We start from the raw sequence: 26,596 nt of genomic DNA on the forward strand, positions 1-26,596 counted from the left end.
TGCATGGACGCCGGCAGCGTATACGCATTGAGGAGTCACATTCTCAGTGGTGTGATATCTCGGCCGGTGTTCCACAAGGCGGCGTGTTATCTCCTCTACTCTTCGCAGTTTTTATAAACTCCATTTCTGAAAATATTTCTGCTTCCTATCACCTTTACGCAGACGATCTCCAAATCTATAAGCATGCTTCTCCTTCAGAGCTTCCTGAGGCTGTTGCATCAATCAACATAGATCTGAATGCAATATCAACCTGGAGTAAAAACCATGGGCTCAAAGTGAACCCTAACAAAACCCAAGTTATTCTCATAGGCAGTCCACGATTGATCTCCAACAATAATTTACAGCATATTCCCCCTGTATTATTCGATGGTGTCCATATTCCATTCAGTGATACAGTTAAAAACCTTGGCATATTAATGGATAAGTTTTTTACTTGGGGCCCTCAGATGGAGGCCGTTAGCCGGAAGATTTTTGCGTCAGCAGGTTCACTCAAAAGGTTGCGTAATTTTCTACCTACTTCCACCAAGATCGCGTTAGCACAATCACTTCTCCTCCCCGTTCTTGACTACGCCGATGCCAGCTATCCTGATCTCACCGAGGAGCAACTAAACAAACTTGAGCGTCTTCAAAACTTTTGTATACGGTTCATATTTGGCGTACGAAAATATGACCACATCTCCGAATACCGTACTAAACTCAAGTGGCTCCCAATTCGCCTTCGCCGGAATACCCACATTCTTTCACTTCTTTACTCTGTACTGTTCAATCCATGTACCCCAGCATACCTGAAGGAGCGTTTTGGGATGCGTTGCTCTACCCACAGCTGTACCCTTCGTTCATCGCAGAATCTCAGGCTGAATATTCCTGAACATAAAACGAAATTCTACAGCAAATCTTTTACTGTCCAGGCCGTATTGTTGTGGAATGATTTACCCACAGATATTAGACTTGCACCATCGCTTGCATCATTCAAAACTCTGCTGAATAAACATTATAATAAATTATTATCCTTGCCAGAATAATATTTATTTATTATATATTTAATAGTATGTATATATATATTCAAGTATATAAGTATGTTTTATGTATTTTATATTACCTATTACTAGGTATAGATTAGGTGTTATAATATTATTTTCAAGTATAAGTTATGTTTGTAATTTTTTTGCACTCTCCCCTTTTTCTTATGTATAATTTCTCTCCTCCGAGGTAGTCTGGAAGAAATTACTCTTAGTAATAAGGCCGCCAATTGTACCAACTATGTTGTGTATTTCCTCGTGTAATTTCTGTGTTTGTGTGCAATAAAGAATTATCTATCTATCTATGGACGATATATCCGTACATTATAAAATATATGATATATTTTTTACAGGCCTACTAACAAGAAACGGATCATTAGATTTGGAGCCACCGAGTGATAAGGCGGCAAGGAAAAAGGCTTTCGACTTACTAGCTGCCGCAGCTTTACCTGGTAAGGAATTATTCCAATACCACATTAATGTGAAAGCCGCCGCCAATTGGAAAAAAAAACTAACTTCCGTTTGAAAGGGTGTTTCCCAATACTGCCACGTGTCACGCCCTTTTCATGCTTATTAAAATTTTGAACCTCTTAATAACCCGTGTCTAGAATGTAGAAGCTAATATCGTTTCCACAAGAAACGGCCGTTTTTAGCGTGTTTTACAAAACTTCTAACAAAAATGTTGTTTGCAGGTGCCTGTCCAGATGTGGGTGGGCGAGTATTATCATTGCCGACGTTAGGCAAATTCTGTGAAACAAGACAAAACGAGCCAAAGACTGAACAACAACTAAAAGACATCATACAGGTAAACAACTTTGCAGATATGGAAATGTACTAAAATAGACTCTACGAAAACCTAAACCGAAGTTGATAAAAAAAGCATTCAAGTGAAAAAAAAATCGATAAAGTTTTTTGCTACAGTTTTCAATTTGTACATTTTCTACTTCAGATACTTACTTAATACTTTCCTTGTCGACTCAAGTTACTCGATAGGTGGTTCACTGGCGTTTGTAAGTATGCGTTCTATTAGGGTGGGTTGCATCAACATCCCGGTTATCGTAATAGTTAAGGTTAAACTTAGCAATGACAGAGTCGTTACAGTTAACATTTTACTGCAACGTGTTGCACCATCAAATCGTCGGTCATTGTTAATGTTATTAGGGTTGCTATTCGTTTGAGACATAATTATCCCCAAAGTTATTGTGGGAAACGTTTTTATGTAAGGCAATACCAAATCTAGCTGTCGGACTGAAGCCGTCACAGAGTACATTGTAGCCGTCATTCTCTGTCAAAGCACTCAAAGTCAACATGTCATAGGAACTAAGTCTGTTGTTCCTCCAAATATTGACCAAAAGATTATCATCAATAAAACCCGCGACAAAGTAGACTCTAATAAGCCTTTATTAAGAGCGGTGGTAGCTCAGTCGGGTAAGCGCCCGCTTCTCACGCCAGCGATGCGGGTTCGATCCTGGCGCTGACATGTACCAATGAGTTCTTTTAACATAAGTACAATGTATACCATCGCATTTACGGTGAGGAAAACATCGTGAGGAAACCTGCATATCTAGATTTAGCACATCTAGATATGTGAACCCACCAACCCGCAGTGTACCAGCGTGGTGGAGAAATGGTCCAAGCTTTGGAAGGCAGTTTAGACCTTGGGGATATAGGCTTGGGCACAAAGGTTCCATTCGAGAGAGCCAGGTGCAGGTACTTACACCCCCAGAGAATAGAATAGAATAGAAGCCTTTATTATTAATTATCTTATTAATTAATTCTTAACAAGTTGAAATAAAAACTAACGATGTAATCTATTAAAATAATTATTTATTGAGATCCTTCGATTATGCTCATCATTCCTGTTAACTGCACAGACAGATTCCTCTTCATCAGATTATGAATCATCATAAAAAACCTAGCTGGTGGTACAGCACAGGGTCTCTATTTTGTTTACATAATATATTATGCAGCTATGCCGTAGCCACAATAATGGGCTGCACTCTTCTTAGTTCTGTCCTTATTTTCATTGATATATTTCTGTATTTGAGTGATTGCAAAATTTCTGAAAACAAGGTTATTCAATTAAAGAGTTACCTACGTGTTACTTTGATATTAGATTGCTGCGCTGGACCGGCAACCGGCAGGTAGCCGGTAGTGGCTGGATAAGGAAGGCCGAGGGCACAGTGTTGTTTCGCTCCTTGGAAGAGCCCATGGCTAGAAGTGGACGCTTATTTGGTGGTGAAGATGATCATTACACCTACAACATAATAATAGGTGCACTTACTTCGTCGTTGGAGGCAGTAAGAAAGGTTCTAGTTTTAAAGCCAACACACGAGCCACATTTTTGAGACCTGGAACCTGCGAATCTATCAGTTCTCTGAAAGTACACCTTTCTCTTCATATTTCGTAAGTTCCGTACTTACTCCACCTCAATCTCAATTTCTGAGGAACTTGTTTCAAGCGCTATTTCACGTAGAAGCGACATGATAAGAATTATTTAATATTAATATTTGTACGTAATACTGTTACTTTGAGGTTATACAACGCGTTTGACAGCTACCTGACTTTAACAAAAGCAGTAACCGGCCAACATGGGGTGGTTATGGTTATCGTTAAAGTTATGACGTCATTTTAACCATAGTTGAATGGTGCAACCAATTTTTCGCTTAACCGATGCTTTGACAGAAGATTTGACGTTTGTAATTGTTAAAGTTAAATGGTGCAACGCAGCCTTAGTTTCTAACGTTACCGACAGGGCGCTGATCATGATGTTCCACAAATTGCTATAAAATTACCAATCAACTAGAGTCGACAATATTCGTGATTCGCACACAGGCGTTTTCGACCTTTTTAACTTAGTTGTGGACGAAATTTCAGTATATTTAAGTATAATTATTTATTTGTTTCCCTTTAGAGGCACGAGCCCGACCCGGCGTTGCGGGCGGAGGGGTGCTTGTCCTTTGAGGGCTTCGTGCGCTTCCTGACAGACAAAGACAACTATGCTTTCGTGCCGGAGCAGCGGAGAGCTACTAACCATAGTCGGTAAGTAATTTTGTTTAAAAAAAAACATGTCTATTTAACACAATATGTAATGACAGTTAAAGCTCCCAAATAATAAACAACATTGGTGCCCTAGTCCCAGTTTCACCATACCGTGTTAGATTATAACAAGGGATTAGATGTTGACTTTTGATACATCTGTCAAGAATTTAATATGGAGATGACGTATAAATGATGAGATTACAATGTAACAGGGGTGTTAATAATCTAACAGATTATGATGAAACTAGGCAGCTCTCCTCTTTGCAGTTTAAATAAAGGAGTTTTAATATTTGTGGTGACCAATAAAGATATATTCTATTCTATTCTAAAGAAGGTCTACATGCCATGAATCCTGCGCCAATTAACAATACTAAAACCACGTCAATAACCACCACCATTCCTCTCCAAAGGAAAACCAACCCCATCCTAGAAGACGAGGAGCTATCATCACAAACGACCAGTACGACCAGCGATGCGGGCGGCCCCCTCAGCCAGTATTACATCGCGAGCAGCCATAATACCTACCTGACGGGACATCAGCTGAAGGGCGAGTCTTCGGTCGAGCTGTATAGTCAGGTATGTAGTAGTATTTTATTTCTTGGGCTGCTTTCTTAGTAGGTAAACAGTTGCCAGCCGACTGAGTTAGTGGCGTATCGGTTTAGTATGCCGAGTGTTCACAGTTTGCTAGTTTACTCGCGTCTAGTAACGAGTGAGCAGTTTGCCTATTAGGAACGCAGCCTTGATCTAATGGTAGGGGCTTTACGCAAAGATCCCACAAATTTTTCAGGCTACGACCATCGATTGGAGTTGCTAAATAAAATTTTGTTATGTTATTCTTGCTATATGTAACTCACTGCGATCGTGGTATCGCTTTTCCGACATCGGTCTAATAATTTTGGAACGTCATTTCAAAACTGGGCATATTAACATAAGAGAATTAAAAAAACTTAAATACTTTAATATTTTTCGACACATTTATTCTTAATAAATCTTAACCTACCTTACGTAATACCTTAACTTACAAGCTTACAACACAGCATATTTCATTCAATTCGCGCCTATTCGCATACGCATACAGTATTTATTAAGGAAATAATAACTTTAAAGTCAGTAAATATAGTAGGTAGAAATACATACGTCATGATAGATCTAGTGGGTGTTTCGTCTGAACCAGAATCTGGCTCTGTAATCGTCACTGCAAGTCAGGAAGGCTGGGGCGGTGCTCGAATGCACCATGTGTCTGTAACGACAAAAAGGCATTTTTATCACCAAGAACGACATTAACATAAATAAGAAACAATACGGGACCTAAACTTGTTCCTTGAGGAACACCTATTTTTACGAGGGTTTCCCGTGATTTTGTGTTGTTAATAAAATCTTTTTGTGGCTTTTATCCATATTTGATGCTATCAAATCCTTTGCCTTTGCTCTAATCCCATAGGAACTAAGTTTTGAAATCAAAGTTTGGTGGTCAACGGAGTCGAATGCTTTTGACAGGTTACATAATACAGCAATAGCATCGCTCCCATACAGTCTAGTAAACTTTCAAACCTGCAATCCAATTACAAATCATTCCTGCACTACGCCTTATTCTAAAGGCAGACTAAGTCTCCCACGCGCACAGAGAGAGCTGTCCTGTGTATCTGTGTGTCTGTCTATGTCTCACCTGACTGGCCCGTTGTGTCCGAGCGACATGAGCTGGCAGCGGGCCGCGTTCCTCGCGTTCCAAGTGCACAGGGAGGTGGTGGCTTCATCAGGGAACATCACGTAGTCTTCTGTGTGGTTGAAGACAGCTTGCGCGTGGTGCTCTTGTTTACCTGTTTCCATGTAAACATTTGTAAAATTTTATCCATCGAAGTTTTGATTTGAAGATTCATAATAAAAATAAACATAGATTTGCTACGAAAATTGTCATTCGTAGATGATTTCTTAAATACTACTCCCAATTCGAAAATGACCCACATATTCAAAATAATTATTTTTGTATTATAACATTCATCCATTGATGAGATGATTACAATACTGAGCTGACTCTTTGAACAGTTAAACAAAGTTATGGCAGCGGCCAAATGTAATCTACAGAATAGAATAGAATATAATTTACCTGTAGTGCCGGCCCCAGTGTACTGGATGAGACATCTGCTGCTCGCAATCTCCCACAGCTTGATCGAAGAGTCCATACCGGCAGTTAGTAGATACTGTAATATTACATAACATTTATTAACATTAAATTTATTATTGGTAAAATATAACTAAATTTTAATATATTAATACGGACATATTTTTCATTGAGTTATGGTCCCCTCTTATCATATTATCTTCCGCACAGAAATAAAGGTAGAGAGAGATCACTTTTAGTGATAAGACCGCCTTTTGTACCGTAAATGAGTTGCAATTTTTTTAAACTTATTATTCATTGTTGGTGTACAAATAAAGTGTATTCTATCTATCTATCTAATACTGTTATTGACAGACGACCACATCCATTTGTTGGTTGGATGAAAAAATACCGACAGAGTTTTGTGGCACAAATTTCGGCCACGGCCACTACTGGGGTCTAGTACAGGTTTGACAGTTTTTCGAAAACTATAAAAGTTTACGTTTTCTCGCATACTAAGTGGCGCCTCTATGAAAACTATCATGAAACTTTTGACAGATAATGTATGCATATGACAGGAGAAAACGTATTTTTTTCGTTTTTATAAATAGCAAAACCCGTACTAGAGGGGCTGATAGTGATGGTGATGCCATACCTTGCTGTTCCCAGTGAAGGTGACGGCGCAGACCGCGGCCCCGTCGTGCGCGTTGACCAGCGTGTTGAAGCAGCGGTTGGACACGGTGTCCCACAGCTTGACGCAGCCGTCGGCGCTGCCGCTGGCAAAGTACTTGCCGTTGGGGGAGAACCTGATGAGAAAAAAACAAGGGGTAGTAATTAATTGGTGGTTTTTGGCTTTTGGGGTGGGCTGGTCACTTTGGCTTGTGGGATTCGTTGCATTTTGCAAAACTCTAAAATGCAAAGTGAATACCAATTATTTAATAAAATATCGTGTCCCATTGGTCTTCGAGGCCATTTTCATTCATTCAGAATGAACCTACAGCAGTCTCAGCTCTCTCACTTTTGTAACATCACTAAAATACCTAGGTAATTATGTTGATTCAAGAAGCCATCGGATCGGCATCCTATAGATTGGCAAGTTGCTTGGCGACCCTCCTTGCGGGGTGAAAGACGCGGAGGGGACGAGGTACCCAAGACGACAGCGGGTAGCGGGAGGGGTAGCGGTGAAGGGCAACGCGTGCACTGCATGTCATTGTTACGGCAGTCTCGGCCGCGCAGCCGAGGCGGCCACATGTCTTATATAGTCTGTCATAATTTGAGTGCGACCCACATGAGATCATTGATCCTGAGACCATTAGTCTTAGGATGAGTGTTGAGGCCTTTTTAATATTATCATTATATTATTATTAGGTATCTATAATTCGTCAACAAAATAACGTTAAAAACAACAAATCGTATAATGTCTCCATATAGGGGCTTCTTGTAGAACACTGAACAGCGTACCGGATCAGTCATGCTACGCGGCTAAAGGTTGGTACTGCGCAGTCAGATACGAAAAAGTAAACAACAAAGACGAAGGGTCCATATGACAGTGCGTCAGTTGTCAGTTCTTGTAACTAGGAAAGCAACCAAAATTTATGTGATTTAATGAAAGTAATTAATGAGCAAAACACAGACAAAAATTACAAAATTGATGAAATTTTGAAAGAAAATTGTCATATCGTGCTTCGCCTACCCCCATACCACCTGGAATTAAATCCTATTGAACTTGTGTGGCGGTACGTGAAAGGCGAGCTCGCAAGAACGTCGATTGACTCTAACTTAGATAAAGAGATAGAAGACTTAGGGCGTCTTGCACAACAAAGTTAAATAAAATTAAATAGTTTGTCTCTTGCTCTGACAGTATAATGTCAGAGCAAGAGGTCATAGATTTAATTTTGATTAACTTTGTTGTGCAAGACACCCTTAGAGTTGCTTTTCTCTAATTATTCGCCTGAAAAGTGGAGAAATTGTGACGACCATGTCATAAAAAATTAAGACGAATATTATAAATCTGATAGAGTATTTGACGATGTATTGGACAGGTATGTTATTGTTTATTTATAATTTAATGTAAATTAAACATAAAATATTATAGGTGTACACTGAACTAATATGACTGGCGTACTCTAGTACATTATACTTCAAAGTAGGTATAATGTTTTTTGGTTTTTGTCTTAGATTTATAATTGAAGTTAATGGAAACGATGACGAAGATGAGGATGACGACGACGATGAACAAGTTCAAACAGAGAGTGAACATGAAAGTGACATGGAAATTGATTTATAAAATAAAACACTTTTACATAAATAAATTCAAATTGGTAGATATTCTGAAGGTAAACATCCCAATTTTAATGCCTTTAAACTATAAATTTTAAGCTAAATATGACATTTACGGGAACACTCATTGAATAAAATTTTACTTACGTCAGAAATAGTTACAAGCTATCGCGAGATTAATCCGGGCACACTTTTTTACGTGTGTAGCATGTCGTGCTACCTCGCCCCCGCCACTTCTTTCACCCCGCAAGGAGGGTCGCCAAGTAACTTGCCACATTATAGGTATACCTCTCGAACTTCTTTAGGACTATCTCACAGATAGAAAGAGACAGGTTAAAATAGGACAAAGCGTTAGTCATTCTGCCGATTTTCTGAATGGCGTGCCGCAAGGCAGTGTTTTCGTACCTACATTGTTCGAAGTCGGTTAAAAATAAAAAAGCCGTCCTATTGCTTATAGCACTCCTTTGCATGGAGGAGATAAAAAGGGGTAAAAAACCTCGACTAACTTGATGGAGTGCACCTGCTTCTTGTGGTGGTGGTCGGGGATGGGGCACACGAAGCACTGGCTGGTGGTGACGTCATACAGCCGGATCACCGGGTGCGTGGTCGTCGCTATGATGTGGTCCCCTAGCGGGAGACCAGGCTCCGAGGTTATTGTCATTCATTCAGAATGAACCTACCTACATATACTCTTGTTCCAAGTAGTTATGTCAGGCATAGCACTCTCACTTTAGTACCATCACTAAAATACTTAATGATGTCGATTCTGAAGGCACAAATTATCGAATCGGCATCAGAGGTATCTCTTTCTGCCGATGTTCTGTATGGCGTACCGCAGGGCAGTATTTTGGGACCTACATTGTTCGAAGTCTAGTCTATTGCTTATAGCGATGTCCACCAAACAACCTTTGGATGGAGGAGATAAAAAAGAGTTAAAAAACCTGGACTAACTTGATGGAGTGCACCTGCTTCTTGTGGTGGTGGTCGGGGATGGGGCACACGAAGCACTGGCTGGTGGTGACGTCATACAGCCGAATCACCGGGTGCGTGGTGGTCGCTATGATGTGGTCTCCTAGCGGTGGGCACGGCCCCGAGGCTATTGTCATTCATTCATTCAGAATGAACGAACCTACATGTGGACCCTTGTTCCTAGTAGCTATTGCAGTCTTCACTTTAGTAACATCACTAAAATACCTAATGATGTCGATTCTGAAGGCACAAATGATCGAATCGGTATCCGAGGAATCTCTTTCTGCCGATGTTTTGTATGGCGTACCGCAGGGCGGTGTCTTGGGGCCTACATTGTTCGACGTCAGTTAAAAATAAAATACGTCGTCCTATTGCTTGTAGCAATCCTTTGCATGTAGGAGATAAAAAGACGTAAAAAAGCCTTTACTAACTTGATGGAGTGCACCTGCTTCTTGTGGTGATGGTCGGGGATGGGGCACACGAAGCACTGGCTGGTGGTGACGTCATACAGCCGGATCACCGGGTGCGTAGTCGTCGCTATGATGTGATCTCCTAGCTAGCACCGAGGCTATTGTAATTCATTCAGAACGAACCTATATAATACCCTTGTTAAAATTAAAATAGGACAATGCGTTAGTCTTCCTACCGATGTTCTGTATAGCGTGCCACAGGGCATTGTTTTGGGACCTACATTGTTTGACGTCGGTTTAAAATTATAAAAAGTACGAAGAGGCGGCGTCCTTTTGCTTATAGCAATTCTTAGCATGGAGGAGATAAAAAAAAGCTTCGACTTACTTGATAGAGTGCACCTGCTTCTTGTGGTGGTGGTCGGGGATGGGGCACACGAAGCACTGGCTGGTGGTGACGTCATACAGCCGGATCACCGGGTGCGTGGTCGTCGCTATGATGTGGTCCCCTAGCGGGTGGAACGCCACGCAGAGAACCGGTTCTGAGTCCTGGGAGTGGAAAGGTTATTGCTGTTATGTAGATAAGAATAAGGAGCTTCTCAAAAATGATAGGAACTGGGAACTGGATCACAAAAACTCCAAAATTAAGGATCAAAACTACAAAAACTGGTCAACAACAACAGACGGACGGACAAAACTGGTGTACAGAACAATAGTTGTTCAGAATGACCCCCTGAGTGCAGACCTGTGGGTTCAAATCGAAATGAACCAATGAGTTCTTTGAATTTAAGTACAATGTATACCATCGCTCTTACGGTGAAGGAAAACATAATGAGGAAACCTGGCGTACCTATATTTAGCACATCCAGCTGGACCAGCATGGTGGGAAATGGTCCAAGCTGAGACCTTGGGGACATGCACAAAGGTTCTATCCGAGGAAGCTAGTTCCATCCGAGAGTGCCAGGTGCAGGTACTTAACCTCCACAGATAATATAGAGGTTTAAAATACAGAAGGCACTCACAGTGATGGACTTGAAGGCCTTCTTGGCGGACGCCTTGGTGATGTCGAAGAGCTTGATGCTGCAGTCGCGGGAGGCTGAAGCCAGGATCTGCTCACGCGGGTGGAAGTCCAGGGCGGTGATCTCGTCGGTGTGGTCGTAGCTGGAGAGGGAGACGGTTGATTATGATATTGTTATAATACGAGTAATGAAACAGTTACAGTTACATATGGAACGGCAATGGCAGGCGCAACTTTTTCATTCCTCGCCAGTGTATTAACTTTATCTTGGCTAAACTGTTGGAGGTATTTATCTGGGTTCAATATGGATACTTATGAGTTCATCACGTGTGTTCTGCCCAACTGACGTATGGTGGAAAAACATGGATACTGAGGATTGGTCCACCAATAGCTGGCTATCAAAACAGATACGCTTAGGGTTTCACTGAAGGACTGTATCATCAGCTCATAAAAACTGCAAACATTACCTGTGGGCTGGTCGTACTATCAACCGTAAAATCCATTTGACAGTTGGGTGGACGAGTTATCCAGTGAAGAAGATTAGGCAAAAGCAGAGTATGGGACACACTTCAGCTCTCTGGAAAGCCAATGACAGAGTCTTGATTCTTGGCTGATTATGAATTGCACTCACAGGGTTCTAATCACAGGATGTCCCTGCTGCTCCCGCCCAGGGTCCACCTCCTCCGGCGCCGACTTGGCCAGCATACGCTCCACATCCAGGATCTGAAGAAAAAGCAAAGTTATGATTATGTGTGAAAGATTCATTTAATTGTTTACACGTCTTTGTACACAAAACATACAAAGTCTTTACAACAAGATCCTAACATAGAAAGATTTCTATACAAAGAAATACCTACTTATTGCCAAAAAGCCATTACTTCCAGCCAACTTTTCCTTGTGATGAGAGTATTGAACTAATTACAAAGTCTGCTGACGTAAAAATAGGGAAATATTGAATAGCGGATATGTGACATAGCAAATTCCTCATTATCAGGAATAATTATTGTCCACTTCACAACTGCATAAGCTACTTCCTTATATAGAATAACTATTGGGTTTTTATTAAAAGCCACTAGTTGATCAAGATTAGCCTCGATTTAATAGTCTCATATAAATCGATACACAGTGATACACATGAAGTAAGTGATGACAGCCAACACATAGAGTACGTGCTATTTTCCTTTTTTCTTGACTATGACTTTTCGTTTACAATTCCAACACTAGGCCTTAAACAAAAATCATATAAATAGGCAAAAGAAAATTAGCACAATTCTAGGCCTCAAACAAAATATCATAACTTATATAGGTATATAAAACTAAAACATAACTTTAACACTGACTAACGGAGTACAAATAAACAATATCACAAAAAAAAACATATATGAAAACAAGTTAATCAGTTTTAAGTAGTTTAGACACAAACTTATAATGCTTCTCTGAAGTTAATGGCTTCGTTAACACGTCCGCCAACATTTCCTCAGTAGGAAGGTAACTTAAATCAATGACCTTCTTACTTATCAACTCTTTAACATAATGGTGCCTTATATCTATATGTTTGGTACGCGAGTGTGTTACAACATTCTTACAGATTTTCTGTGCTGATTGATTATCGTTAAACAAATCTATTTTGCACACAATACCAGTACATTCTTTAAGAAATGTTTGCAAGAACAGAGCCTCCTTGCAGGAGTCAGAGACCGCCATGTACTCAGCTTCAGTACTAGAGAGCGCTACAGTCCGTTGCTTTCGGCTTTCCCACGAAATAACTGAACTACCAAGACTAAAAACATACCCAGTATATGACCGACGATCCATCTGATCTCCTCCCCAATCAGCATCTGTAAAACCAGTAATTTTCAAATCGTCACCCTTTTGAAATAGTAGACTGTAATGTATTGTTCCTTTTAAATATCTCAGAACCCTTTTCGCTGCTTTCCAGTGAGTTTCACCAAAACAGTTATTGAACTGGCTTAGATAGCTGATGCTATGAGTAATATCCGGCCTGGAACATACTGACAGGTACATTAAACACCCAATAAGGCTCCTATAATCATATTTACATGCCGAATTCTCTTCCTTTTTAAGTTGAATTCCAACTTCCATAGGAGTCTTAGCTGCTTTGCATTCTGCCATATGCAGTTTATCTAAAACTTTCTTTATGTAGCTGGACTGATCCAAAGTATAGCTTCCATCAGGTAATCTAGCAATTTTCATACCTAGAACCTGATGAGCCGGTCCCAAATCATGCATCACGAACTCTTTCATCAGCCCTTCCTTAATAACTTTCTTTTTCTCAGAATTTTCGGAGCTAAAGATCATGATGTCATCCACATACAGCGCTACGATTATTACTTCATCATCAGTATTATGAATATACACCGATTGCTCAGAAGATAGTCTACTAAATTGCAATTTATTGATGAAAACATCATTAATGCGTTCATACCATGCTTTCGCCGCCTGTTTTAAGCCATAAATTGCTTTGTTCAGCTTATATACTTTCCTGACCTTTTCATCTTGACCTCCACCTTGGATGAAACCTTCAGGTTGCTCCATATATACAGTTTCGGTTAGTAACCCGTGCAAAAATGCAGTTTTTACATCTAGGTGCTCTATAACTAAATCATATTGAGCAGCTAATGCTAACAGTATTCTAACTGTTGAGTAGCGAACCACAGGTGCAAATGTTTCATTGTAGTCAATTCCGTATCTTTGTGTATAACCCTTCGCCACCAGACGAGCTTTATACTTTAACAATTTTCCAATTAGGTCTCTCTTTTTGCTAAATATCCATTTACATTTTACTGGTTTTTGCCCCGAAGGCAGATCAACCAGTGTCCAGCATTCATTAACTATGAAAGAGTTATACTCATCTTGTATAGCTTCCTTCCAATATTTAGACTCGCAGCCACCCAGAGCCTCTTCTATTGTCTTCGGTATATCTTCGTCTTCTGTAACCGCTGTAAACCCAGCATACCCATCCGTATCAGCATCTTCAAAATCAAGCGAGTCCTCCGAATCCATGCTTGAACATCCTGGAATATATGTAGGGTCCGAAGAGTGGTTATCCGAATTTACAGATTCTACTGATGAATCCAGACTAAACATGGTTTGTCTCCGAGGATTCACTGTGTCATCAGGTAACAACTGATCCATCTCGACCACGTCTGGCTGACATAATGATGTCTCAGAAGCTTCCGTCGACGACTGTGCTGGATCAGGTTGTGTAGTACTATCTAAGTTATCAGATGAACCTAAAATTAACAATTCATCATGCTCCTTACTTTTATCATCATTGGACACTACTTTATCCAAAAACATACTTTCCATGAATGTGACGTGCCGGGCTTTAATACATTTCTTTGGAAAAGCAGGATCTACAAGTCTATACCCTTTACTATCCTCACAGTACCCTACAAAAATATACCTTTTGCATCTAGGGTCCAATTTCCTGGCTTTCTCATCAATGGCATATGCTACACAACCAAATACACGTAAGTGTGCTACATTCACCTTTTTGGATGTCCATTTTTCTTCAGGTGTTGTTCCCATGACCGCTCTGGTTGGTGTATAGTTCTTGAGTACGGCAGCCGTGTTCGCCGCCTCCGCCCAGTACTGTTTCTCCAACCCAGCCTCCTGGAGCATGCAGCGGGCTTTATCCATTATGGTGCGATTAGCCCGCTCCGCCACACCATTCTGCTGACTACAATGTGGGACGGTAGTTTGATGTTTTATCCCACTGCTCTTCAGATACTCCTGAAATTGATTAGACATGTACTCGCCCCCATTGTCACTTCTCAAGGTTTTGATTTTACTACCTGTTTCATTCTCTACAAGCACTTTGAATAGTTTAAATTTCTCAAAGACCTCGCTCTTTCTATCCATGAAGTAGATGAATGTTTTCCTCGAGAAATCATCAATGAAGGTAACAAAGTACCTTTTCCCACTAAATGATGGTACCTGCATAGGTCCACATACGTCTGTATGTACCAACCCTAGTTTGACAGACGACCTACTATAACTTTTCTTAGGAAATGGCAGTCTGGTCTGTTTACCTTCTATACAAGCTACACATGGATTAAAAGTAGTATTTGGATAATCCATACCTGTGACTAGCCCATTTTTCATCAGTTTCATACTCCTGGCATTCAGGTGTCCAAGTCGCTTATGCCACAACTCGTGATCAATGCCCTGCGCAGACACCAGCGCAGACACCTCCGGAACCTCGCTAGACTCTCCAGTCACCGACTCCTGCTCAATGCCCTGCTCAGAAACTAGTGCAGGCATCTCTGAAACCTCGCTAGACTGTGCAGTCACCGACTCCACACATGCTGAGTTCATGGCGATCCCTGACTTAACTACATCAAGCTCATAAACACCATTGAAACCAGTACCAGTGGCAATAACTTCACCTTCATCAACTATTTTACATAAATTATTATCAAAAACTACACGAAACCCTTTCCTATTTAACTCACTAACTGAAAGTAGATTTGCTGATAGTTTAGGAATATAGTAGACTTCACTTATAGTCTTAAAACCAGTCTTCAATAATACTTTTACTTTGCCGATACCCTCAGTCAGTAACTTCTCTCCGTTGGCAACATTTACTTCCAGCTTCTTGGTGCATTGCAGCTCTTGCATGATATGCTTGTTATTGCACATGTGATGAGTCGCCCCTGAGTCAATGTACCATACGTCGTTCTGAACTTTCACCGACAAGGCCGTCAGTAGCGAGTTTTCTTTTACACTACTTCGTCTTCCTCCCGCCTTAGGCTCCATGACCTCATCATTAGGGCAGTCTTTCTTCACGTGACCAGGCTTCTTACAACGAAAGCACCTCACTAGCCAAGGTCTCTTTACCGCCAGTGCATTCATTTCATTTTCCTTGCCATCACGCCGATGCTGCTCCTGGAGAAGTTTACTCCTGACTGTCTCGCTTGTCAGCTTCGTATTGGAGTTCTCCAGCGCCATAATTAGTGGGTCGAAGTCTGTAGATAGCCCGCTCAGCATTATTATTGCCAGGAACTCATCCTCTATTGCTGATCCTATATCCGACAACTGTTGCCCGAGCTCCGTAATATATGTTAGGTAGCTCTGCATACCATCTCTGTCCTGTAACTTCACACCAAACAGCGACCTCAACAGCCCGAGTCTTCTACACAGCCCCTTGTCCTCATATGCACGCTGGAGGTTGCTCCAGGCCTCATAAGGCGTCTTTGCATTGCGTACATGTTGCAACGCAGACGGACCTACTGACAGACATATTTTTGCCATCGCCTTTTGCTTCTTCCTCTCATCCTTACAACTGTCCTCACCTTCGATACAGTCGTGAAGATCCTCGTGCATGAGGAGCATTTTCAGCATAAATTTCCACTGGTTGTAGTCTTCCATCCCTTTTAGTTTGTCTACAGGGAGACCAATTGGTGTCGTAATAGAACTCGCCATTATTGCTGTTTGTATTTGTAAAACTGTTTGACAACCGGCCTTTTAATTAGATATTATTTTATTTTTGTAGTAGTATTTTCCAAAAATATTTATTGTATGACACGCGCCAAGCTGTCCTGGGCCCATAACCTATTGGGTTTTTATTAAAAGCCACTAGTTGATCAAGATTAGCCTCGATTTAATAGTCTCATATAAATCGATACACAGTGATACACATGAAGTAAGTGATGACAGCCAACACATAGAGTACGTGCTATTTTCCTTTTTTCTTGACTATGACTTTTCGTTTACAATTCCAACAATAACAGCCACCATACTCAGTCAGCATTTCTCATCCAATCCCTACCGCCTGCCTGGCTACGGTCCCAATACTAGCGTTCAGAGGGCGTCCCACCTTAATACTGGCATCGACAGATCCAGTGGCGACGAGCTGCCCGCAGCTGCTGAACGCGCCGGCGCGGCACGCCATCTTGTGTGACGTCACGTACGCCGTCTCGTACGTAGCGGGCTCGGGCGCTAGAGAGGACGCGTCCATCTCGTACTCGAGATCTGTAGACACAGAAAAAATTATTTGATATGCTGAGAGCAGCAAACAAAAATACAATACAACTAAAAATACAGACAATAATTACAATAATACAATACAGCTGACCTTTATAAGGTGATTTCAGTCACCATCTAAGGGACTGTGGTGGTTACTTTATAGAGTGTGGTCAAGTTTTCGGTTCCACACTTTGTCCGCAGTACAGGTCCCAATGCAGCCGCTGTTTGTCTAATGTGTGGACAAGTAGAACACATAGGACAAGTAATGTTGGGGCCTGTATATTATTTTCTAAGTGAAAATTTATTACAAAAACCACTCACCGAAACCAGTCGAGCCGAGCAAATGCTCAGTGCCATTGGAGACAGTGAGCCGCTCCTTGCGGTCTGGCTCGTGCTGCAGGCCCACCATCATCAGGTTGAGTAGCCTGGTTGGTGAAATAAGAAATTATGAATATTGTGGTTGTTTTTGGAAGAGCATTTTTTATTGGGTTAGATACTTGGGCTGCCTGTTCACCAGAGCAGATATCTGGTATAACAGGACCAATTGCATATTGGCTTAAACATTACTAACTTCATAATAAACTCTCAACTCTGGTGGCCACGGACAGGCAGCATTAGCCAGCCTAATAGCAGTAATTTGATAGCTGGCTGGATAGTGTCAGATATCTGGCATGATATATAGGCACCTATTTAACAAATAAAGAATATGAAATAGAAAACCAATGTTTTCAACACCTATTACAACTGTATTCTACCATTACTTACTGCTTGTTTAACTTTTGATGATTGGTGTACTTAATCAACCACTCACATCACATCCCGCTGATCCATGTTTACGCCAGACACAAAACATATTTTTTTTATTGTTTCAAAGTTTGTGGGATGTTTTGGGTTAAATAAATTATGATTAATACCTGTCGCTCGGTGGACATGGAGGATCAGCATGCACGGCTGCTGCTAAAGTAGCTGCGATTGGCTGGAATCCATCGTAGAACAGTTGACTGTAAAAGCAAAAATTTACGCTAGAAACTTATACGTGATGCAAAGTTATGTTTGAATATTTTGCCAAAACTTAAACTTTTCTTGAAAACAACGATACCTCTATTTGAATAATGTGACTGTAATAATGTAAGGAATTAAGTACAAGAACTAAAACGGTAAATCAAAAGTAAATTACTTGTAAATAAAATAACACTTTGTGTCGTATTTATTTCACAATATTTACCTGATCATCATGCGGTAAAGCAGTTCCCGGTTCTTAACAACATTTCTGGGGTCAACTTCTGCATTGTTTTCCTTCATTTTCGCTATTTAAATGGTTATTATATTACTTAATCGAGAATTCAAACCGGGAAACAACAAAACAGCGAGGTTATGTTTGAAAACAAATGACGTTCAACATTGACGTTTCAGTTTTTTCTTTATTGTCTATGGCATATGACTAGAGATGCGACTTATTTCTTAATGTAACGGTAACGTTATTTTATGACGTATAATAAATCGAAACAAGTAAATTCAGAAAGTTGAACCGAGTGAAACTAATCGAAAACTCCTAAAATCAATACTCGTTTGGACATGCGCATAGCGATGGTGACTAACCGCCCGCCCTTCGTTGGTAACATCTATTTTGATCCACTGCGCTCGTTTTCATATATCGAGTACCGTACCATTCTATAATTAAACAAAATAATATAAAAGTATAAATTTTAAATGTGCATTTCCTATTCTAATTAAATCTGATATGACTTTAAATATTATTTTTTTGTAATCCGTTATTAGTACAACTCTAACATCGGATTTAAAAACCTCAGAATAATAACGTAACGGCACCAGTAATGGACACCTTAAGGATTTTTTACAAATGATTTGGAAGTTAATCGCTCAGTTTTTGAGTTAGAATATTGAAAGTTGGTATGAATCGTAGGAATATCTTGCTGTTTAAGATGAATGTACACTAGCTCGATTTGAACGATTAGTATTTCAGGAAATTGTATATTTGTAAAATATGTCCTAAAACCACAGTAATGGACACCCAAACTCCAGTTATGGACACCCAATGTTGGACAGTGATTTTTTATTGGATAAAAGTATAAAATATGATTTTATGCTTATATTATTATCCAGCTTTATATATTATAATAATTACAACTATGATTAGTAATCATAATCGTTTACACAAACAGGCTTGGTCGCCAGTTACACTGTGGGAGCTATCAAAGACGGCTAATTTAACTTTTTTTTAAAAAGTTTTTACGGAAACACTAAAATTTCCAATTCATAACATTATAAATCCTGTCCTCCTGCATTTTATTCATTGTCTTTGTATCATTATCTTCCCCCAGTGGGGCAGAGGGCAAACACAACAGTTTTCTATCGCATACTGTTGACATCAGCCAGCTTTGCATCGGACCACGTGATTCAAACTTCCCACATCTCCGTCCGATCGAGCGCCGCCAGGTCTATTATAATATATTTAGCGGCCTTGCTTACGCTTACCCTGCTGATTCCATTCGAGAGCCTGTCTCGGGATTTTCTTTTAGTCTCTACGCAGGGTATGGCTATTCCAACTTCATTTGCGGCGTTTTGTTTGTGAACCAAAAGGATCTTCATGGCAGCTTTTCCTCAGATCTATGTTGGAGATCATCTCGGGCCAGAAAATCTTCCACAGGAGACAGCGTTTAATGAAGACCTGCAGCTTCTGTGTACCTATGTATCTTTGTGATCTACCAGGTGTCGCAAGCGTATAACAGTACCGACATTAGTATCGTTGGTGATACATATCTTTCACTGTAATGGAGAGGTGTTTTGACTGCCACATGTATCGCAGACATGTAAATGCACCGTTGACCGTATAAGTACGGGCACCCACATCTAGGCCAATGCCACCATCTCTCAACAACACTCTCGTCTCAACTTCTTGCGTTCCTAAAATCCTCTTGTCATATCATATCAGATGGGTTATCCAGGTTTTGCATTTACACCAGCCAGAAAATGCTTTTAATTTAAGTCTTTTCTTTTCACAAACTTTTATCTCACTATCCTTTTTTCTACTAAAATTTTGCTCTTAATTCCTTCTCCTTTTAAAATCCCTTCTTTTCAAATTCTCATGATATTCTTACCAAGCTTAACTGTTCTATTCGTCACACGATCACTGTCTATTTCTATTCTCTGTGGGGCTGTAAGTACCTGCACCTGGTTCTCTCGAATGAAACCTTTGTGCATGTACCCCTAGGTGTAAACTGCCTTCCTAAGCTAAAGGAAATAGTCCATTCCCACTATGGTGGTCCACTGCGGATTGGTGGGTTCACATATTTAGATGTGCTAACTACTACTATCATATTACTAGTTTTATTTCAATTAGGTACATTCTGCTTCTGTGAGCGTGTTTTTCTACAACAGCAACAGTCGCGTGAAGACTTGGATTTTCATATGCATCTTGGATCAATACTTGTTCTGGAACACTAGAAATAGATGTAGGTGTTCCCCCTACACTATGTTTGTGTCTCCATAACGCATGGCTGCAGTGGCCATCATGTACATCCATAATAGCATCTCCCATTTGCTTGGGCGTATATACGTTTTTCTAAGGCAATATGAAAAATCCAGTGATGGACACCCAATTATGGACACCTGTACAATACTGGTATCCTTCATTTTATTCATGTTTTACAAAAACTACCAATATAATTATGAAATTCTAAAGACAATGAAATAAGAAAATTCAACATTACCTTAAAACATTATTTTCGACACCTGTCCATAACTGGATTTACTGAAAATTTGCAAACCAGTAATGAACACCCCCCTCTGAAATCATTTCTATAAACGTAAGCTCTCCTATTCTTTTATAAATATGTGCGTAATTCAGTATAGTTTCCATAAAATCACAGCAATTTGATGTACCTAAAATAAAACGAAATCACCGACCAAAATCTACACTTAAGTCCTTAACGAATTCCTTAACAAATCTCGGTTTCATTTGTGAACCCCCATCAAATGAACTTTTTTTTGCCTCACAATTTTGAATCTAAATGGATGACATAAGTAACTTGTCTATATAACAAGGAGGGATGTAGGCTTTGAAACTAAGGTGTTGTAATTTTCGTAAAACTATGCATACTCTTATTTTAAACAAAATAAGTTTGTAAGTGTCCATTACTGGTTCCATGTCCATTACTGGTGCCGTTACGTTAATAGCCATAATGGGTATTTGGTGTATTGGATTTGGACATTTATTACCTTCCAAAATGTAATTATCTTTCTGCCCCAAATTCTATAATCATCAATTCTATAATCATATAATCATCCCACGGGAGTAAGAGAATAAAAAGGAAATACGCGCCATCTATGAAAATTAGAGGGAACTACAATACAAGCATCTCAGCATCGGTGTTTCACTAAAAGACACTGCCGCCATCTGTCCCAGGTAGTGGGCACTTCAGTCTTCAGCGTTATAGCCGTTATAGGTACATGCAGGGTTCCGCTCATCTCGCATAATCTTTATGAGCCGTTTTCCTTGACAGCTGTCAGTTGAGCTTTTGGGTAAGCCGATAGATGGCGTGAAAACGCAGTGTACCAACTGTCAAAAATTACATAGAGAGCAAAGAGTACTAAACTCAGAATAAGAACTCACTAGTTGTGATTAAATGTCGGGTGGTAGCGCGAGCCATCCTTCCGAGGCTCAGACTGCATGTGGCTTGGCTTTCCGTCCAGTTAGTTTGGCATTCCGTTTTCGTAACTCTATCTTCAGATTGGCAAGGGACCATGATCCATAGTCCTTAGGCATTATTACAGTATAGCAGTCACTATCACAAGAGTCACTATCTCACAAGAGTCACTATCTCAAAAGAGTCACTATCTCAAGTGCACTAACTCTACAGTATCAAGGGAGGAGGAGCAGATAGCTCAACTACAACTCAATTAATACAGGAGAAACACAAGGAAACTGAGAAAACTTGAAAAGAACGGCTGTACGCACAATCGCACTGAACGCTGAAGCAACAGTGACATCGACATCATAGAGAAAATAATACTACAATTCTACCTACCTACGTCACTTTCACATTTCGTTAGCCTCACAGAATAATATATTGTGATCTGAGTGTGTTCTGAGGGTTTGAAAGTTGGTACAACCCCAGACAACGCCATCTATTTCTCCAAAAAGGAACTTTTTTTTTTTAACAAACGCCTCATTGACCAAAACTCATTTCGCATAACTCGTATGGTCTAAACTTTTTTGGCCGAACCATCACTTTGCCAAGACTTATGTGGCATAAGGCTCGTTTCGTCTAAAACTCTTTAGGCACAATCTTTAAACACCTAAGTTTCGTTTGCTCAAATTTATGTTCATCTATACCTATGTATAATCTTGTTTCTCCTAATTTTATCTTAATAAATAATATATTAAGTATGTAGTAAATGTACAAATTGTGGTATTTTTCTCCTACATCCCGAAAATCACGATATTGTATGATCAAAAAATCGAAAGTTAACGACCAATATAATTATTACAAAACCCTTGAGATCGAAACCTAAAAATAGGTGCGACGACGAGCAAAGTGAGGAGGAGCGTGTTAGGTGCACATGTTCATCAAAACCAAAGCGGAGCGCAGCGAAGCGGAGCGGAGCGTTTTCCAAACAGCGGAAACAATACAAGGCACCAGTTTGCGCTATGTAGGGAGACGCTCCGTCAAAGTTAAAGCCAAACGAATATTATTACTTCGTATAAACCCAATAACCTATGCCATAGCATTATTAGGCTATTCAAGATTTGGCCATACCATTATTAGGCTAAACAATGTTATGCGAAATAACTTTTTACTAAACGAGATTTATGCCATACGATTTTCGGCGTAACGAGACTTTGACCAAACGTTACTATGCAATACGATATTAGGCAAATAAATCTTATGCCAAAAAAGGTAGAAACATGCAATTTCTATTGTTATGAACCTTGTTACAAGGAAACAACGAAACAACAAAACATTGAGGTTGTTTTTTATTGTCTATGGCAACATGGGAAACGCGGGAAATCCCATTCTATTCGTATCAAATTATTTAAAACAATTTTTTTTTAAAAATTACCCTGAAAGGCCAAACCTGCGCGACCAAAGCGACTGCGAAGCGGGAGCGTCTACCGCGCGACGGACTTAGTAGGACTTACAAGACTGGTAGTAGTTCGCGTAGGTATGCAAAGCGCCATAGATGGATATGGGTAGCGTCCGTCACGCGGTAGACGCTCCCGCTTCGCAGTGGCTTTGGTTGCGCAGGTTTTGCCTCAGCTTAAATCTAAATTTGACACTTTCGTGCATGTCGTCCTTAGTCCTCACTCTCCGGTTGCTCCCCAGGTGCTGCTGACAGGATGCCGCTGCGTGGAGCTGGACTGCTGGGACGGGGACGACGGGAGCCCCGTCATCTACCACGGACACACCTTCACCACCAAGATACCCTTCCGCAGGGTCGTCGAGACCATTGCCAGGTACCCACTTACCTAGGTATATAGATGTAGGAGCTAGATGAGGTACCTAAAGTCTGTTTTTTAATCACAAATGGGCTTTTTGCAACATTCTGTATATTAGGCTTTTTGCAACATCCTGTATAAAAAGAATAACATCCTGTATAATAGGCTTTTTGCAACATTCTGTATAATCACACCCTGTATAATAGCTTTTTTGGCAACACCCTGTATAATAGGCTTTTTGCAACACCCTGTATAATAAGAATAACATCCTGTATAATATGCTTTTTGCAACATCCTGTATAATCACACCCTGTATAATAGGTTTTTTGCAATATCCTGTATAATAAGAATAACATCCTGTATAATAGGCTTTTTGCAACACCAAAACACCCTGTATAATCACACCCTGTATAATGGCTTTTTTACAACATCCTGTATAGTGGGCTTTTTGCAACACCCTTAAAAAACAGACTTTACGTACGTAGGTATACTTATCTGTCAGCACGCCAGCATACCTAGCACGGATCACACGTGGTATGGCGTGTCTCGCGCCCCGTGCTAGTGCTGCTGGCGCGCGGAGCTGGACTGCTGGGACGGGGACGACGGGAGCCCCGTCATCTACCACGGACACACCTTCACCACCAAGATACCCTTCCGGAGGGTCGTCGAGACCATTGCCAGGTACCCACTTACCTAGGTATATAGACATAGGAGCTAGATGAGGTACCTAAAGTCTGTTTTTCAATCTGAAATAGGCTTTTTGCAACATCCTGTATAATAGGCTTTTTGCAACACCCTTTATAATAGGCTTTTTGCAACACCCTGTATAAAAGGCTTTTTGCAACACCCTGTATATATATTTTTTTTGCAACATCCTGTATAATAGCTTTTTTGCAACATCCTGTATAATAGCTTTTTTGCAACATCCTGTATAATATAATAGCTTTTTTGCAACATCCTGTATAATAGCTTTTTTGCAACATCCTGTATAAAAGGCTTTTTGCAACACCCTGTATAATGAGAAAAACATCCTGTATAATAGGCGTTTTCAACACCCTGTATAATAGGCGTTTGCAACACCCTGTATAAGAGCCTTTTTGAAACACCCTTAAAAAACAGACTTTTAGTAAGTATACTTAGCTGTCAGCACACCAGCATACCTAGCACGGATCACACGTTGCATGGCTTGTCTCGCGCCCCGTGCTAGTGCTGCTGGCGCGCGGAGCTGGACTGCTGGGACGGGGACGACGGGAGCCCCGTCATCTACAGTATTGTGCAAATTAATGTGAACACAAGTAAAAATTTGAAAAAAATACATTTATTAGTTCTAGAATAAAAAAACCAGACATATATTAATACAATTTAAATTGTTTTAATAGAAAATGTGTCTTCCTTGACTTTTATAACTTCTTCAAAACGTTTTGGCATAGAATCGACAAGGTTTTAACAGTTTTCTGATATTTAGTGGTCTAAAAAACTTGTATGGATTACAGCCTCAATCATTTTAGTTTTTCTTGTGCAATCCGTTTTACGAAGTGTAACCATCACGATGGCCCACTTATTTTCATTGGGATTAAGTGCCGGTGAGTTCTCTGGCCATCCAAAGGCATGATATCTTATTGTCCTTGAAATATTTAGGCTTAATCCTGAACACGTGGCATGGAGCCGAATTTTGTTGAAAAACTTATTGACCGTTAGCATCAACTTTTCTTCTTTCTTTTTTATTTTAGAACTAATAAATGTATTTTTTTCAAATTTTCACTCGTGTTCACATTAATTTGCACAATACTGTACCACGGACACACCTTCACCACCAAGATACCCTTCCGCAGGGTCGTCGAGACCATTGCCAGGTACCCACTTACCTAGGTACATAGACATAGGAGCTAGATGAGGTACCTAAAGTCTGTTTTTTAATCTCAAATTGACTTTTTGCAATACCCTGTATAATAGGCTTCTTGCAACACCCTGTATAATAAGAATAACATCCTGTATAATAGGCTTTTTGCAACAACCTGTATAATAGGCTTTTTGCAACACCCTGTATAATAGGCTTTTTGCAACATCCTGTATAATAAGAGGCTTTTTGTAACACCCTTAAAAAAAAGACTTTAAGTAGGTATATCAGCATACCTAGCACGGATCACGCGTTGTATGGCTCGTCTCGCGCCCCGTGCTAGTGCTGCTGGCGCGCGGAGCTGGACTGCTGGGACGGGGACGACGGGAGCCCCGTCATCTACCACGGACACACCTTCACCACCAAGATACCCTTCCGGAGGGTCGTCGAGACTATTGCGAGGTAGCTTTTTAGGCTAGTAGCACGGGGCGCATTTAAGACGTGACAAAAGTTTTGCATCGCACTCACTCACATCTCACTCACAACTCGGAGCCTCATGTAAGCATTAAATGCGCCATGTGCTAGCCCTGCAGGTTGATGTTGATCATCAGTATGGGACAACTTTTATATTTTACGCGTTTTTAAAGTTTATGTTAACAGAACTATTTAGTAGAACTGTAAGTAACTATTTAGTGCTGGGCATCGGCACTATAAAAACTAAAGTATGTCTTCGGAAAGGGGTACACTACATAATTCCGAATTACTTTTTTACGAATATGAAAATAACGATTTTTAAAATTTCGAATTTCATACTTCCGAATAATTCACAATCCCGAATTTTAAGTTTCCGAATAATGAAAATCACGAATAGTTTATAAACGAAATTTCAAACAACATATTTATTAAAATGACGAAAGTAAATTTTCCGAATATTATTATTTCGATGTTTCAAAAGTACGATTTTTTATTTTATCGAATTGTTAAAATTACGAATCCCGAAGTTTTAATATTCCGAAAATATAAATTCCCAAATGTTTCTTAGTTAATAAGAAATGGTTATATGTGGGATTGGTGGTCAAGAACAAACACTTTTGGATACAGTTTAAGTACCGAAGCTTTATTTTAAACTCTTTTTAAAATATTATTAAATAGCAACGCGCCTAATCAGTCTTCCATCTTTTTTTCGTCTCCTTCATTCTGTCTCGCTCTTCCGGTCCTTTCACTCACTCACCTTACGTTCCTTTCTACTCAGTCGTAACGTTCCATTCTCACATCCCACACTCGGCCATCCTGAAGCAAAGGCTGCCCTCAGCCTTTCATACCTTAACAGTCATATACCGTTACAGAAAACAGTCTTATAAATTTATAGAACACAGTCTTATACAGTAATAGAAAACAGTCTTTTACAATAACAAAAACAATGATACCTTTAAACATAACATGTTAAACCATATTTTACTCTTAGTAAAATAAAA

At 40.1% G+C, this 26,596-nt stretch overlaps 2 protein-coding genes across 2 annotated transcripts in view; one reads left to right on the top strand and one right to left on the bottom strand.

Moving 5' to 3' along the window:
- LOC105386068 (1-phosphatidylinositol 4,5-bisphosphate phosphodiesterase epsilon-1) overlaps positions 1-26,596 on the top strand; it is a 72,563-nt gene that overhangs the window by 14,903 nt on the left and 31,064 nt on the right. The window contains exons 14-18 of the mRNA XM_048629746.1: positions 1,373-1,471; positions 1,712-1,824; positions 3,934-4,061; positions 4,472-4,637; positions 23,172-23,302. Coding sequence (XP_048485703.1) covers positions 1,373-1,471; positions 1,712-1,824; positions 3,934-4,061; positions 4,472-4,637; positions 23,172-23,302 — 637 coding nt within the window. The remainder of the gene's footprint in view (positions 1-1,372; positions 1,472-1,711; positions 1,825-3,933; positions 4,062-4,471; positions 4,638-23,171; positions 23,303-26,596) is intronic.
- On the bottom strand, positions 5,017-18,239 carry LOC105386061 (cleavage stimulation factor subunit 1). The gene is made up of 11 exons (XM_048629975.1): positions 18,050-18,239; positions 17,739-17,825; positions 17,146-17,249; positions 16,676-16,830; positions 11,465-11,556; positions 10,838-10,976; positions 10,204-10,364; positions 6,815-6,965; positions 6,166-6,259; positions 5,728-5,878; positions 5,017-5,301 (listed from the first exon to the last, which is right to left on the bottom strand). The coding sequence occupies exons 1-11, from the start codon at positions 18,124-18,126 to the stop codon at positions 5,211-5,213; spliced, it is 1,302 nt and encodes a 433-aa protein (XP_048485932.1). The 5' UTR covers positions 18,127-18,239; the 3' UTR covers positions 5,017-5,210.

The sequence above is a fragment of the Plutella xylostella genome, chromosome 24, assembly GCF_932276165.1.
Source record: "Plutella xylostella chromosome 24, ilPluXylo3.1, whole genome shotgun sequence".
NCBI classification, from domain to species: Eukaryota; Metazoa; Arthropoda; class Insecta; order Lepidoptera; family Plutellidae; genus Plutella; species Plutella xylostella.